The sequence below is a fragment of the Crocodylus siamensis genome, chromosome 1 (assembly GCF_052110815.1).
Source record: "Crocodylus siamensis isolate JL-2025a chromosome 1, ASM5211081v1, whole genome shotgun sequence".
Classification (NCBI taxonomy): Eukaryota; Metazoa; Chordata; order Crocodylia; family Crocodylidae; genus Crocodylus; species Crocodylus siamensis.
In genome coordinates, this window is record NC_143395.1 from 89064434 (window position 1) to 89081655 (window position 17222).

At 46.0% G+C, this 17222-nt stretch overlaps 1 protein-coding gene across 1 annotated transcript in view; it reads left to right on the forward strand.

Moving 5' to 3' along the window:
* Positions 1-17222, forward strand: part of LOC149873015 (uncharacterized) — a 148494-nt gene that overhangs the window by 108477 nt on the left and 22795 nt on the right. Inside the window, exons 32-37 of the mRNA XM_090031419.1 lie at positions 1372-1467; positions 1879-2031; positions 3014-3243; positions 9844-9982; positions 10418-10538; positions 15490-15599. Of these exons, the coding sequence (XP_089887545.1) occupies positions 1372-1467; positions 1879-2031; positions 3014-3243; positions 9844-9982; positions 10418-10538; positions 15490-15599 (849 nt within the window). The remainder of the gene's footprint in view (positions 1-1371; positions 1468-1878; positions 2032-3013; positions 3244-9843; positions 9983-10417; positions 10539-15489; positions 15600-17222) is intronic.

Sequence of the window (17222 nt, forward strand, 5' to 3'; positions counted from 1 at the left end):
TGGGAGCACTAGTGTGTGGGTCATAGCAGTGGTCACAGCATCTTACCCACAGTGTCACATAGACTTGCTCTGAGTCGGGTTACGCAGTATGCTGCCAACTTATTCATACTAACACTCTCAGTGGGATGACAAATGTTGTAAAATGTAAAAGGAAAAAAAAGTTAGGCCTAGGCACTGGTATAAGGCCCACTGAAGTTTAGTCTTTTTCAGTTGAATTCTCCCAGACAGTTGAGGCTCCCAGACACAAAGGTTAATAGATGTCTCTAGATATTAGGTCTTAATTTTCCTCTGCTCATTCAATTACACCCCGCTGGATGACCCTAAACTATTGCTTTCACATGTGTTGCTTCCCAGTACTTAGAAAATTGCAATTTTCTGTAATCACTAACTCCCTCTTAAGTAAATTTTACTGTCCTTCAGAATCGATGTAGTAGTAGGGCATCTCCTCCATGTTTAGCTGTGTAACCCGGGCAGTACTGCAAGAGGTACCCCCTCTCCAACTGAAGGGTTCAAAGCAGGTGCACAAGCGCTGTGGGAGGTGTAGGGACTCTCCTCCCCCTATAGAGCAGAGCCAGACCACCAATGGGGACTTAACCATATACCTTTTAATGAGAGAACAATACTGGGGACATAACCAGTATAAACCAGGGGGTATAGGGGACACTACAATGCCCCGAGGGGTCAGGATTCAACAAAGGTTAGACACTTACAATCAGAGACCTATTCATCCAGTAGACAAAAGACAGGGTTAGCAAAATATAAAACACAAACAGCAGACCAAACAATGCTGGTTGGTGAAATGTAAAAGGCACAAAATACAAAGTGTCAAAAGAATATAGTGGTCCCTCGCTGGTCTCCCCTGAGTCAGCTGCGCTGCCCCTTTTATCCCCCTCCAGGTGACCCAAGGGGCCAATCAGGGGATATGGAGGGTGAGTCTCTGGGGCCTGATTGGTGAGGAAAGGGAATCCCAAGTCCTCCAATCATCTTTTACCCTTTCAAAACCCCGGGCTAAGTCACTGCCAGCTAGCCTGCCACAGATGTGTTGGTGGTTATGTTAGTTTCTCCTCCCTTGTGGCAATACTGTACTGAAACACTGTCCATCTTCTGTGGGGGTATGCTCCTCTCCCTTCCCAGTATTCTTAGCACACGTGTAATGTGGAAAGTAAGATTTCTCTTTCCTGCATAAGCGCAACATCATTTGGGTATGATACCTGAACACTTTAATCCAATGTATTTCATGCCCCCAGAATAACAGGTGAGAGGGGAGAGAGACCTTTTAACACAAGCTCTCAACTTTCTGCCTGTCCTTAGCTTAAATGAGATCCCTTTAGATTTGTTTAACATTATCTTTCTACTGATGAATATATTTAGGCATTGATGCTGTTTCCTTGGAGGGCATTACTAGCGGATGGAGGACCATTTCCAGTCACTATCAGCAACCTAATTCCCATAAATTATTACATGCAGGTATGGTGAGTGTTACAAGTTGTACATCTGAAAGTTACTTCAGTGGTATTGTGATAAGATAGAAATAACACACTGCATTAAAACAGAGCTGCACTTGAATAACAGCTATATTTTCTGAAAATAAACCCAGAAACTGAAATTATTTTACCATTCACATCTCATTTGAATTTTGTTTCGCTTAGATAATTAAACTGGACTCATTTCTATATATTTTTTGGCTGTCAGGCATCTCCCACAATGTCTTTTCATGAGTTTCAGGTCCACTATGCCACAAGTTTCTAGTGAAAGTCATTTGGTTGTATATAGTGCACAATCTTAGTTGAACTAGCAGTAACTTTGTTCTGTAGTTGCTTACTGAGATCTGTCCAGATAATCTAGGAAATTGCAAAAGGTGTCTGTCTCTCTCTCTAGCTGTGCCTGTGCAGACTAAGCGATGATGATCGAAAAATTGCTCATGGGGAGCTGGTTGGGATTCATTTTCTAATGGAGGATATACTGGAGACCAGCTGTGATGTTATTATGGAAGATGATGCTGAACAACAAACTTTAGCCAAGAAAAAACAGGTACCTCTGGCCAGTTTGTTCATTCAGAGCTATATAAGTTTCATGAAAAACTCCCTTTGACTTCCACTCCTGGGACTTGTTGAATGTAATTTATGGTCTTTGGCCCCACGTAATTTATGCTGGAATAAACTAGTTCATTCCTGACTCCATGATAAACTGAAAGCAAACTTATTTCAAGGGAACTTTTGAATGCTCCTGAGCAGAAAGCCACAATAACTGACTCCCTCACAAGGGCTACTGTTAACCACCAGCTGTTGCTGCTTGCTATTTCTAGAAACAAGGATGGGGAGGGAGGACAGAGTGTCACTTGACTTCCTCCAACTGTGCCACAGAGGACTAGAAGGGAAACACATTGCTGTACTTTTAACAAGAGCTTCTCAGTGGAGGGAGGAAAGGAATGGCTTGACCATCCTCAAACAAGAGCTGTACAATTAAGATCGTACTTCCAAAAGCATTTGTACTGTGGTATCAATGTGGTGAAGGGTCATGGTTGCAGTTAGGTCTTTCCAGAATCTACACAAAGGTTTGGTTCAGGGGATGCACAGTGGTTCAAGCCATTTCTGACAGGAAGTAGATAAACCTACCAATTTGTCAGCATGTAAATGAGTAGTGATAGCATCCCTGGAGGCTGTTGGGAGGTGCAGGTGTCAAGAAATGAGCCAAGAACACAACATTTATTTATTTTGGGGTGTTTTTCCTTCAGGAACTGAGCTGAGAGTTTGACTTCTATAAAGGCACTTTTGTCAGCAGTTCACAGGGAACTTTACTGAGGTGAAAGACTCAAGGAGGGATTTACCTTCTAGGTAACTTAGGCTACTCTGTTGAATGAAATAATAGGTAGCATTTTGCAGGACATTTCTGTACTGTGTTCTTTTCACTCAGTCACTCAGTCTCTAACAAATATATAGTGGCTTGTCTTTTTCTATTAAATGAATGCAATGCCTAATTGTAACAAAATGTTTTCCCGTAATAATTTATGCAGAATTTGGCAGAAATAGTTGAATCAAATGCCAGCCTATCAAAGAGTAGTGGAAAGACGTCCAAAGCTCTGCGGAGGCAACATGATCCACTTACTTCCTGCACTTTGATGAAATCTTTTTTGATCATATGGAAGCAGTTGTCAGTACTGAAGGCAGAATGGGGCAGACTTAAACTGAAAGTTGAGGATATCAATACGGTTCCTCTTTACAGACAGTTTTCTGAACTATACTGGTGAGTTTCATTCTGATTTAAAGTATTCTAAACTGGACGGATTGTAAAAATTAAACACAAGAAGTTTTTCTGCTATTTTTCACACTTAAGTCTTATTTTCTTCCCATTTAATTTGCTCCTTCTAAGTTCTGCCTTTCCTTTGTTTGGCCCAATACTGACCATGTTTTAAATAAGAATTTATCTTGTTTCTACCTGATTTTTCTTTTTTTTTTTGCAAGTTATGTTTTCCAAACACATGCCTGTATCTTTCAATGGACGTTAACAATTCTACATGTCACTTTCTGGTCAACCAGACTAAATCTCTCATAAAAAGTCAGTCTCTGTAACTAACTGAGCTTAAATTTCCATATTTTAGTTGCATGATAACATTGTATCACTGAATACCTGCTGTTCCTGTGCCACACAATAAATATGTTGCTATTTCTTGGCACCCCAGAGAGGCATGACATCCTGGCACCCTAAGTAGCAGCAGGTGATGGTTGTGGCGCTGTGGTGCCAATGGCAGCAGTGTGTGTAGTTTTGCACAAACATACATATGCACTTCTCCCCCCACAAAAGGCAGCACCAGGGGCTCCTACTCCAATTGCCCTCATTCAGTTACACTACTGATGCCCAGTATAAACATGTTATAAAAACAAGGAGTTAAAGACTTGCTGTTATCTGTAGTGACTTGATACAGAGGTGTAGTAGAACCTCAGTAGTTCTCAGGGTTAAGTTCCATAGCCCTTGTGAAGGCTGGACTAGTCAGGGGTCACATCCAGTTGCAGCAAACAGCTGTGTGAGACTGTGAAGGCACTCCAGATGTTTTCTCTGGCTGTTATTTCAAAGGGTGCTGCTTCTCTAGTCCACTTTGTGGGATTGCTGATGAGCTCCAGCTGAGTGAGGGAGCAGCTTTTGAAATAAAAGCCACAGCAAAGCAGCTGAGCCACTCATCCTTAATTCAGCAACCCACTGTGAATTAAATAGGTTGCAAACCATCCAGATATGAGCACTCCTATTTTATACCCATGTGCAAGAAGGACTATCAATATGCACCTAAGAACTGGAGGGGCATCTGAGTAAGGCAGCCTGCAGAATTTCTTTGGTGCCCAGTCTTGGCTTTGTGCAGTGGAGAGGAAGGTTGGGGTAGGGCTCTCCAGGAGTGAATTGCAGCAGTCTGGTTCTGTACCTGGCCCATTGCTGACCTCAGTACTGATGTGGTTTAGAGCAGCCTGGGAATTGGGAGATAGACTCCTACTGCCAGGCCCTTCTCCCCCGGGAGCCACAGGGGAGAGCTCCGTCTCCCTCCGCGACTAAGGAGGACTCTGGGACTTCCCGCTCTGCCCAGTAAGGGGCACGGACCAAGGTGGTCGAGGGCCTCAAGGCCCGCCGCACCAAGGCCCCTGCCCCGCCGGAGCTTAGCAACAGGTTCGCACCTCTTGCAGCCCCAACAGAGCCCACGCAGTTGCCAGCTCCCGCAGGCAACCCAGGCTCGACCGCAGCTACTGGCCCCGCTCTCCCCAAGACAAAGCGTAAGGTGTTTGTTGCGGGAGACTCCATCCTGCGGGGCACTGAGGGGGCAATCTGCCGCCCCGACCCCTTAGCCCGGGAAGTCTGCTGCTTCCCGGGGGCCCGCATCCGAGACATTGTGGAGAGGATCCCGCAGCTCCTCCGGCCCACAGACCACTATCCCATGCTCCTTATTCATGTGGGCACCAATGACATGGCTCGGAGCACCCCCAGCCAGGTCATGAGGTGCTACAGGGAGTTGGGAGCGGGGCTTAAGGGTCTGGGAGCTCAGGTGGTGTTTTCGTCGATCCTCCCAGTCTCGGGCTATGGGCTGAGGAGGGAGAGGAGGATCCACGCGGTGAACCAAAGGCTGCGGCGCTGGTGTTATCGGGAAGGCTTTGGCTTCCATGACCACAGCCCGCTCTTCGGAGAGAGAGGCAGCGAGCTGCTGGGAAGAGATGGCCTCCACCTCTCTCCCCTGGGGAGGAGGCTCTTCTCAGCCAGGCTGGCTGACCTGCTCCACCGGGCTTTAAACTAAGCCCGCTGGGGGATGGGGGGACTACTGCCCCTGCTGGCCTGCTGAACGGCCCTTGCAAAGCCAGCGGACCAAGGCACTTAAGGGGGCACTTAAGGGAGCCCACCCCTGCCCCAGCCCTGGCACAATCTGTGGGCAAGGCAAAAGCCCCCAAGGGCACACTTGCCTGCCTGTACACTAATGCCAGGAGCCTGGGCAACAAGCAGGACGAGCTCGTCCTCCTGCTCAGTGCAAAGAAATATGATGTCATTGGGATAACGGAGACCTGGTGGGACTCCACCCATGACTGGACCATGGGTATAGAGGGCTATACCCTGTACAGGAGGGATCGTGTTGACAAAAGGGGTGGGGGCGTAGCTCTCCATGTGAAGGAAAGCTACATGTCCCTGCAAGCTGATGTTGGCGACCGGCATGGACAGCTAGAGACCCTCTGGGTAAAAGTTCGTGGGGAATTCGGCACAGGGGACACAACGGTGGGAGTCTACTACAGACCTCCCACTCAAAGTCCCGAGCTTGACCAGGAGTTCGCCCGGGAACTGACTGAGGCCACTTGCTCCAGGACCTTGGTTGTCATGGGTGACTTCAATTACCCGGACATCTCGTGGGAAGATCACTCAGCTAAATCCGAGCAGTCGCAAAGCTTTCTCTCGTGCGTGGATGACCTCTACCTGACTCAAGAAGTCTATGGACCAACGAGAGGCAAAGCGCTGCTTGACCTGGTACTGGCTATGGGGGATGATCTAATCGGCGACCTAGTGATCAATGGGAAGCTGGGTGACAGCAACCACAAGCTGATCACCTTCACCATCCGCCGTAAAGCTGGCAAGTCAGTCAGCAACACAGAAGTCCTTGACTTCAGAAAAGCCGACTTTGACAAGCTCAAGAGGCTAGTCGGTCAGGCCCTCAGGGACCATGACCCCAGGGAGATGGGAGTTCAAGAAGAGTGGTTGCTTCTCAAGGAAACGATCCTCAGTGCACAAGCTAAATCTATTCCAACATGGAGGAAAGGCAGCAAGAAGGCACAGCAGCCCCCCTGGCTCTCCAGAGACCTAGCAGACCTACTGTGGCTAAAAAGGAAAGCCTACAAAGGATGGAGGACGGGATTCATCTCCAAGGAGGATTACTCCGTGCTGGTCCAGTCCTGCAGGGAGCAAACCAGGAAAGCCAAGGCTGCAACTGAACTCCAACTAGCTTCAGGCATCAAGGACAACAAAAAGTCCTTTTTCAGATATGTGGGGAGCCAGAGAAAAAGAAAGGGCAATGTTGGACCCCTGCTAAACCAGATGGGGCAACTGACAACTGACGCCCAGGAAAAAGCCAACCTATTAAATAGGTACTTTGCATCAGTCTTTCATCAGTCACACGGGATGCCCATGCCTGCTATGGGACAGGGAAATCTGGGTGAGGGGGATCCCCTACCCTCCATCAATGCTGCCCTCGTGAAGGAACAGCTTGAGAAGCTGGATACCTTCAAGTCAGCTGGCCCTGACCATCTGCACCCCAGGGTACTCAAGGAACTGGCGAGCGTCATAGCCCAGCCCCTGGCACGGATCTTTGAAAACTCCTGGCGCTCTGGTGTAGTGCCCGAAGACTGGAAGAAGGCCAATGTGGTGCCGATCTTCAAGAAAGGGAGGAGAGTGGATCTGGCTAACTACAGGCCCGTTAGCCTGACTTCTATCCTGGGGAAGATCTTAGAAAAGTTTATTAAGGAGGCCATCCTTGAGGGACTGGCCCAGGCTAACATCGTAAGGGACAGCCAGCATGGGTTTGTTGCGGGTAGGTCTTGTTTGACCAATCTCATTTCCTTCTATGACCAGCTGACCTATCACCTGGACAAGGGAGAAGAGATTGATGTCATATATTTTGACTTCAAAAAAGCTTTTGATCTGGTATCCCATGATCACCTCTTGGCCAAACTGCCTAGTTGTGGCCTTGGCTCCACCACGATCCGCTGGCTGGGAAATTGGCTTCGTGGTCGGACCCAGAGGGTTGTGATTGATGGCAGTCACTCATTGTGGTGCCCTGTGACCAGTGGGGTCCCTCAAGGCTCTGTCCTGGGACCCATACTGTTCAACATCTTCATTAACAATGTGGACATTGGAGTCAGGAGTGGACTGGCCAAGTTCACCGATGACACCAAACTTTGGGGCAAAGCATGCACGCCAGAAGATAGGCGGGTGATCCAGGCTGACCTGGACAAGCTCAGCAAATGTGCAGACGAGAACCTCATGGTGTTTAACACCGATAAATGCAAGGTTCTCCACCTTGGGAGGAGAAACCTGCAGCATCCTCATAGGCTCGGCAGTGCTACGTTGGTTAGCACTACAGAAGAAAGAGACTTTGGGGTCATCATTGACCACAAGATGAACATGAGCCTCCAGTGCGATGCTGCGGCTAGTAAAGCGACCAAAATGCTGGCGTGCATCCATAAATGCTTCTCAAGCAAATCCCGGGACCTCATTCTCCACTTGTACTTGGCCTTGGTGAGGCCGCAGCTGGAGTACTGCGTCCAGTTTTGGGCTCCACAATTCAAAAAGGATGTGGAGAAGCTTGAGAGAGTCCAGAGGAGAGCCACGCGCATGATCAGAAGTCAGGAAAACAGATCTTACGATGACAGGCTGAGAGCCACCGGACTCTTTAGCCTGGAAAAGTGTAGGCTCAGGGGTGATCTGATGGCCACCTATAAGTTTATCAGGGGTGACCACCAGGATCTGGGGGAACGTTTGTTCACCAGAGCGCCCCAAGGGATGACGAGGTCGAACGGTCACAAACTCCTGCAAGACCGTTTCAGGCTGGACATAAGGAAGAATTTCTTTACTGTCTGAGCCCCCAAGGTCTGGAACAGTCTGCCAGTGGAGGTGGTTCAAGCACCTACATTGAACACCTTCAGGAGTAAATTGGATGCTTATCTTGCTGGGATCCTATGACCCCAGCTGACTTCCTGCCCTTTGGGCAGGGGGCTGGACTCGATGATCTCCCGAGGTCCCTTCCAGCCCTGATGTCTATGAAATCTATGAAATTACTTCAATCTGTGCCAGCTGATAGAGGCTCTCAAGCCACCTGCTATCTGCTATCTGAGGATAGCTAGCATGCAGTAGTGATCTGGTCATGCTCCCTTTGGTCTTTGCACTCAGAGGAGCAGAGTGGCAAAGGGGTCCTCCTTGGAAGACTTCTCCATGCCAGGGGAGTTCTCAACAAGCCAAATCTGTCCATTTGCAGTGCCAGAATTGCAGTGATGGGGCCAGAGAAGGAGGAGATAGTTTAGGAATATATATGTAGTGTCACCTAGAGAGATGGAGTGAAGGTGCTTGCTGTGGGAAGGGAGCTTTTCTTCATTTCTCATGGTGGGGAAAAAAGAATCTTGGAGGCTTCAAGGACTGAAGTCCTACCTGCAGATCCTGCCCCCATGTGCTGATTTTGCTCAGCATGGGGATTTTGTTAGATCTGCACACTCCCTGCATCTGGGATCTCTTCCCCTGTACTACTTACGAGCTCTGCAGGGGGGGGACAACTTCTAGTTTCAGGAGCATGTAAAACACTCTTGCTCCTGCAGCAGCATGCAAGAAGAGTGCTGACTTTTCATACTAAATGTGTAGCAGGACATGTTTCCAGGCATCTGGGCAGCCTGAGATGGTAGGAGTACTGAGTAAACTTTTTTTTCTGCCCTGTCTCTGCTGCTCTGGAACTACTTTAATTTATGCTAGCTGCTGAGGGCAGGCTTGATAAGGCATTGCTCATGGGGATATAGCCAAGTCCTCTTTGCCCCAGCTCCATTCCCTATCTTAGCACTCAGGCATTATTTTGTGTAGCAACTTCTTCACCAACTGTGCTACCGAAGGCTTTGCAACTGCTGGGACAGTCAAGCCAGGCTGGTTTCCAGGCTCCTCTGCAATATCTGGTTGCTTGTATTTCTGTGAGAAGAAAGACTAGTAAAATACAGAAATGCTCCGCTGCCACCACCCACCAGGGAAAGTTTCCTACTCCCCTCTAGGGAGCTGGGTTTCCAGGTACCACAAATAGGTGTCTAACATCATTGCTGGTTCCCAGTGCAAAGCAGTCCAAGATGTAAAAAGATAGATGGTCTCTCCATGCCACCTTATGCTATTGCCTCTTGTCAATAGCTCTTCTAGTTGTTTTGAGGCAGAAGTTCCTTCTTAACATTCAGGTTGGAAACAGTTGCAGCAGAGAGAGCTGCTTTATTTCTGTTTAGCAGACATAAATAGATGAGGGAGTGCATGGCATTGTGAATATTTTAATCTAGCTGTTGGGAAGAATGTCTCTACTTCATTCCTGGCTCCATGTCTCCCTGCTTCATACACAGCACTGGGATTTTAAAACAGCTATGGAAAGAGAAGCAGAGTAATCTGGGGTATTCAGTATCACATGATCAGCACAAACAGAAAATCATATTCTGCAAACAGGTTGTCCCAAGAGGATGAAGGCTGGGAGTGCAGTGTCCCATGCATGGGGTAGGGAGGAGTTGGGAGAATGTAAAGACCTGAGAACAAGAAAAACAGAATGCTTCTGAAAATACAGTTGGGAGACAATGTGTAATATCTTTGTCTGGGTTTCTCCAGCGCTGACATCTTACATCCTGCTATGAAAACCATAGCCAGGCAAATGGACATAGAAGATGAGTTTGAAGAACTTGTTATAAGCTCACAATCCATACTCCCCCCAAAAGGAGCATCAGAAATTGAAATCAAAATGTGCCAGGTAAAGGAGAATTACTATAAGGTTGTGGGGAGGCAGAGGAGGGGTTACATTTTTTCTGCTGAGAATTTCTGTGGAGCTGTGTGGAGCCATTGAAACTATTTGGGACCTAGATAAGGTCACATGCTGGGCTAGTCCAAAGAAACACAGCCCTCCTACAATGCTTTTTACTGGGACCCCTACTGCAAGATCCAAGGATCAGTGTGCAGGAGGCTATGTTAATTGTAGAGATCAAGAGATACCTCAGAGTAGTCATGGCAACTTGGATACCATGTAACTTCTCTAAATGAACTTTATCTTAGTTTGTGTTCCTATATCCTATATTATTCTTTAGAAGAGAATTGGCTATTTTTTTAAACTGATAGGTGACAAGGCAGAGCAAATGCTGTGTCACCAATAAGAGATTTAACATGAACAAAGTATTCTACACAATTCTAGCTTCAAAAGCTGCTGGAGAGTTTAGAAATCCATATGATCCATGATGTCCAAAGGAAAATTAACCAAGAGATGACTCTAGTTACATCTGAAAGAGCCAGAGAAGAAAGTGGCCTCCCTACAGGTAAGGAGCATTAAAATACAAAATGTTTTTTCTTGTCTCACCTCCTGCCACTTCTGCAGCATAACACAGAAGGCTCGTTCCTGCACACTTTACCTGAGCTACCAGTTTTCTAGATGGAACAAGCTTGTGGCCAACCTCTCATTGGGGAACACGCATTCCTGGGCATAAATAGAAGGCAGATTGCCAGCATTTGATCCAGCCCTTTTGCATGATATTAAAATTCCTACGGGTCTTCTCTGCTTCCATATGTACCCATTCAGGAGCCAGGAACAAGCTAGCCCCTTGCAATAAAATTATTGCAACCACAGAAAACTCTGGGGTTTTATAAAACCCCAGTCCTGTACATGAAAACTCAGCAAACTCATATTTCCATCACATAATAACTGGAGTGTCAAGCACCTAACTCACATAATGCACTTATCCTGTCTTCCCAGATTGACATGCTTCCACATCGAAGTTTTACCTTTCTAGAACACATTTCTAACCAGAATTTTTGCAAGGAAAATCCATGCAGAAGTTGACTGTTCATCACCACTAAATCAGTTGAGACTTCTCTTCTTGGGTTTGCAGACAGCCTGAAATAGATTTTAGGCTTCTACCACACATTTCACTTAAGACATGATTAACTAGTTAATCACACCTTAAGTTCTAACCCAGCCACACGTTTAATCAATGACATCATAAAACAAGGAATAAGCCACAAAGTTATTCCACAAAAAATGTACAATAATTTTGTAGCTGGTTCCTGTGACTCCACTAACTAAATGTGTGGCCAGGTGCACCTGTGTGGTTGCTAGCCCACAGCTGATGGGGCTTCCAGTTGCAGGGATACACCATATGCTCCCATGACTGGAAGTCCTGTCAGCTGATCTGGGTTCCCAGCCTCAGAAGCCACCATGCACCCCCAAAGCATGGTGCATCTCTGTGGCGGGGAGTCCCATCAGCTGAGGGGTCTCCCGGATGAAGGAGCTTGCTACTAGCTGGTGCAAGTGGAGCCTGGGATCCTGATCCTGGGGTCCCCTTGCATGGGACAATAAGGTACGATGGGATCGGATAACTTGATCCCACAATCATGCCTCCTGCCATGCATGTGTGGCCCAGCAGGAAGCACAATTGTGTGGATCATGTATCATATCCCATTGTGTTTTTACCTGCATGTCTGTTAAGGGCCTAACAGACATGAAGTGCACCCACTTTTTTACTGGGGTGTCAACACAAGCCTAATGATGCTGCTTAAACCCAAGATTTTCAAGTAATTTAGGTGCATTACTCTGCTCTTAACTGAAACAGTTACCATCACAGCCTGCGCAAGCCTAATAACTGCATATACTAATGGATGTACAAACAAAAGGTGAAAATATTTGGCACCATTCTTTTCCCCATCAAATGGTCTTGCATACAGCAGTATTTTTTTTAACAAAAATAGTTACTCCAAAAAAGCTGTGCTCTGCCCACAATATTCACACAGAGCTCCTTTATCAGTGGCAAGCTAGTTTTAAATAAGGCCCTAACTTGATCTGTTTAAAGGAAGAAAGTCAAGGATTGTTGTAGGTGATATCTTTTATTGAACCAATTGCATGGTTGGGATAGACATAGACAAATTTTTAATGAAATACATCCTTCTTTAGGTGACCTGACTGATCAAAGTACACACACACACACACACACACACACACAGATATAGCCCAAGGTTTCATGTGCCCAAGCTCATTTTATCAAATGCTGTAAAAGGATGTGCAGAAAACAGAATGGAAGACAGAGAGAGAATTTTAATTTCTTTCTCCTTATACTCTGCTTTCTGCATGTTCTTTCACAGTATCTGTTTAAGTGAGCTTCAGCACACACAAACTTGTGGGGGGGTGTATTTCATAGATTTCATAGACATTAGGGGTGGATGGGACCTCGGAAGATCATTGGGTCCAGCCCCCTGCCCAAAGGGCAGGAAGTCAGCTGGGGTCATAGGATCCCAGCAAGATAAGCATCCAATTTTCTCTTGGAGGTGTTCAGTGTAGGTGCTTGAACCACCTCTGATAGCAGGCTGTTCCAGACCTTGGGGGCACAGACAGTAAAGAAATTCCTCCTTATGTCCAGCTTGAAATGGTCTTGCAGGAGATTGTGACCGTTCGACCTCGTCATCCCTTGGGGTGCTCTGGTGAACAAATGTTCCCCCAGATACTGGTGGTCATCCCTGATAAACTTACAGGTGGCCATCAGATCACCCCTGAGCCTGCGCTTTTCCAGGCTAAAGAGTCCCATGGCTCTAAGCCTGTTGTCATAAGATCTGTTTTCCTGACCTCTGCTCATGCACATGGCTCTTCTCTGGACTCTCTCAAGCTTCTCCACATCCTTTTTGAATTGTGGAGCCCAAAACTGGATGCAGTACTCCAGCTGCGGCCTCACCAAGGCCGAGTACAAGGAGAGAATGAGGTCACGGGATTTGCTTGAGAAGCTTCTATGGATGCAAGCCAGCGTTTTGGTCGTTTTACTGCAGCATCGCATTGAAGGCCCATGTTCATCTTGTGGTCACTGATGACCCCCAAGTCTCTTTCTTCCGTAGTGCTAGCCAGCGTAGCACTGCCGAGCCTATAAGGGTGCTGCAGGTTTTTCCTCCCAAGGTGGAGAATCTTGCATTTTTCAGTGTTAAATAACATCAGGTTCTTGTCCACCCATTTGCTGAGCCTGTCCAGGTCAGCCCGTATTGCCCTCCTGTCTTCAGGTGTGGATGCTTTGCCCCAAAGTTTGGTGTCATCAGCAAACTTGGCCAGTCCGCTCCTGACTCCAGTGTCCACATCATTGCTGAAGATGTTGAACAATGTGGGTCCAAGGACAGAGCCTTGGGGGACCCCACTGGTCACAGGGCACCATGACGATTGACTCTCGTCAGTTACTACCCTCTGGGTCTGACCATGGAGCCAGTTTCTCAGCCAGCAGATCATGGCAGACCCAAGGCCACAACTGGCCAGTTTTGTCAAGAGGTGATCATGGGATACTAGATCAAAGGCTTTTTTGAAGTCAAGATATGTGACATCAATCTCTTCTCCCTTGTCCAGGTGATAGGTCACCTGGTCATAAAAGGAAATGAGACTGGTCAAGCAAGACCTACTCGCAACAAACCCATGCTGGCTATCCCTTAGGATGTTGGCGTCAGCCAGTCCGTTAAGGATGGCCTCTTTAATAAACTTTTCTAAGGCCTTCCCCAGGATAGAAGGTCAGGCTAACGGGCCTGTAGTTAGCCGGATCCACTTTCCTCCCTTTCTTGAAGATAGACACCACATTGGCCTTCTTCCAGTCTTTGGGGACTACACCAGAGCACCAGAAGTTTTCAAAGATCCATGCCAGGGGCTGGGCTATGATGCTCGCCAGCTCCTTGAGTATCCTGGGGTGTAGATTGTCAGGGCTTGCTGACTTGAAGGTATCCAGCCTCTCAAGGTGTTCCTTCATGAGCTCAGCATTGTTGGAGAGCAGGGGATCTCCCTCACCCAGACCTCCCTGTCCTGTGGTGGGCATGGGCCTCCCATGGGACTGATGAAAGACCGATGCAAAGTACCCATTTAATAGGTTGCCCCATCTGGTTCAGCAGGGGTCCAATGTTGCCCTTGCTTTTGCTCTGGCTCCCCACGTATCTGAAAAAGGACTTTTTTATTGTCCTTGATTCTTGAAGCTAGTTCGAGTTCAGTTGCAGCCTTGGCTTTCCTGGTTTTCTCCCTGCAGGACCAGACCAGTGCAGAATAATCCTCCTTGAAGGTGAATTCCATCCTTTGTATGCCTTTCTTTTTAGCCTCAGGAGGTCTGCTAGGTCCCTGGAGAGCCAGGGGGGCTGCTGTACCTTCTTGCTGCCTTTTCTTTGAGATGAAATAGAATTAGCTTGTGCATTAAGGATCACTTCCTTGAGGAGCAACCACTCTTCTTGAACTCCCCTCTCCCTGGGGTCTGGTTTCTTAGGGCCTCACTGACAAGCCTCCTGAGCTTGTCAAAGTCAGCTTTCTTGAAGTCAAGGACTTCTGTGTTGCTGACTGACTTGCCAGCTTTACGGCGGATGGTGAAGGTGATCAGTTTGTGGTTGCTGTCACCCAGCTTCCCATTGATCACTAGGTTGTCGATTAGGTCTTCCCCTGTAGCCAGTACCAGGTCAAGCAGCGCTTTACCTCTCATTGGCCCGTAGACTTCTTGAGTCAGGTAGAGGTCATCCACACACAATAGGAAGCTTTGCACCTGCTCGGATTTTGCTGAGTGATCCTCCCACGAGATGTCCGGGTAATTGAAGTCACCATGACAACTATGGTCCTGGGGCATGCGGCCTCAGCCAGTTCCCGGGTAAACTCCTGGTCAAGCTCAGGACTTTGGGTGGGGGGTCTGTAGTAGACTCCCACTGTTGTGTTCCCTGTGCCATGTTCCCCACGGATTTTAACCCAGAGGGTCTCCAATCATCCACCCTGGTCGCCAGTATCAGCTTGCAGGGACACGTAGCTTTCCTTAACATATTACAACATATACTTTGTTAGTCTATAAGGTTTAAATCTGCCCTGCCTTCTGTTTGACTTCAGACTAAGAAGGCTAACTATGTCTATTTGAAAGCATGTTTGAGTCTATCCCAGCCATTCAGTTGGTCCAGTAAAAATATCACCCACAAAAATCCTTGTCTTTCATGTATTTTCTGGACCATAGCAGCTGCAACTTTACTCAAACACTATTGAAAATAAAATATTTTGATTCTGCTAGCAGCCTGCATCTGGTGATTTTGCACCCTCCTTCTCCTGCCACCTGCTAGTCTTACAATACATTTGTAGTGGTTCTTACTTTCAGCAATATACATTGTTCAAAAAGCTAAGAAATCTTAAACCATAAAATGCAGTTGGAGTCATCTTATTGGGATTAGTGCAGGTTCAATGTTTTGTGATACAGATGCCTTCTGATGCATTACTTTTGTTTTTGGTCTCCCATACCCCTCCAGAGCTCTGGAAGCATCGGGTCATGCAGGAAAACTTCTCAGTTATAAGACCACAAATAGTTGAAACATTTGTTCAGAGGCTAATGGAAAATTCCCAAGAATCTGATGTAGAGGTGTGTATGCTGTGTTTCTAACCATGCGGAGCTAATCTGCTATTACAGCTTTATTACTTTGCAGCTTGAAATGCCTTATCAGTCAGTGACCCCAAAGAGAAGCATTCTTTCTTGAGTATATGGTCAGACATTGTTTTATAACAACAGTGTTGATAGTGAGCTGGTATTTTATCATCCTTGACATCCTACCACTTTGTGATATGATCCTTGAGATCTTGCCGTCATGCTCAGGTGAGGGTGAGTTAATATTTTAGACAAGAGGTTTAGAAGCAATTCTAGAAAGTGCAGGAGGTGATGCTGGGGATTCAGAACTGGACTCTTCTGAGTAGATGTGAAACCAAATATCATAGCATGATGTTAGGAAATACTGCACTACTGGAAATGCCATCTTTCCGATGTGAGGGAAAACAAAGGGTTTGACCCTTTTGATCTTAAAAAAAATGTATATGACCTTTCAGAGAGTAGAGATGTTAAACCTAATATCCTAGCTGATTTACAAATTGGTGATTACATTTCTTCTACTGAAAACTCACTGCTCAATTTCAGTTGAAAAACCTGTTCTTTGTTTCCTGCATGGTATAGTTGTCATTAGAATTGATCAAATTTTTTACCAGAACAGGTTTCCCATTGGAAACCAGAGTTTCACTGAAGTCAAAACATTTTTCCAGGAGCCAGTCTATTTCAGTGACATTTTAGACGGGACAGTCTAAATGAACTGAGTCAACTTTGTTTCATGTTAATAATAATAATGATGATTGTTTTAACTTCTATATCATATACACACAATATTAATGTTAATAGTATAGCTTACATAGTACTTGACCTTTAAAATGAAATATTTCAACCTTATTGAGGCAAAACATTTTGGAATTTAGATTTTGCATGAAATCCTGGAATTTTGACTTTTCATTCTGATTGAAAACTAAAGTAAGCATACTGTCAGAATTTCCTGCAGAATGGGCATTTTGATCTTGGTATATGAAATTGCTGTTTATGTTTTACTTTGTCTCAGCTGGTCCACAAACAGCATGGCAGACCTCTTCTCAGCTAACTGGTAGAAGCTGGTATTTTTGGAGCTGACAGTCAGGGTTTCCAACTCTAATTTTCTAGTTGTGTTTGTGTTTTTTACCTTGTAATGATTACTTTTGGGCAATGCAGGGATTTTTCACATAGTCTTACATAGTTTATTACTATCTACCCAAAGTTGAGGCAATTTACTGGTGAATTAAATTATCCTTGTATTTAGGTAACATTTGTGACTGGGATTTTTTTGGGATGAAAGATTTTTTTCTAGACATAAATTCTATCATCATGAAAGGTTAAGTCTTTCAGAGCTGCTGCACTGTTTTCATTGAGATATGACTATATATTTAAACTAGCCACATGCCTCACTTCTGTTTTTCATCCAAATTCTGATTTTAGGGGAGAAAAGGAAAGGCTTTTTTCCCTTCCCATCAAAACTTTCTGATCTGTAAGAACTGATGCATGTTTTGAGGAAACTTCACCTTTTCTGGACTGTTCCTACTCTCCTTTCAATGGCATATTGAAAAAGAAAGGTTTCCTCTGGAGTATAGTATTTCCAGGCGGAAGAACTAGTCTCCATGTGAAAAAACCCCCTATGAG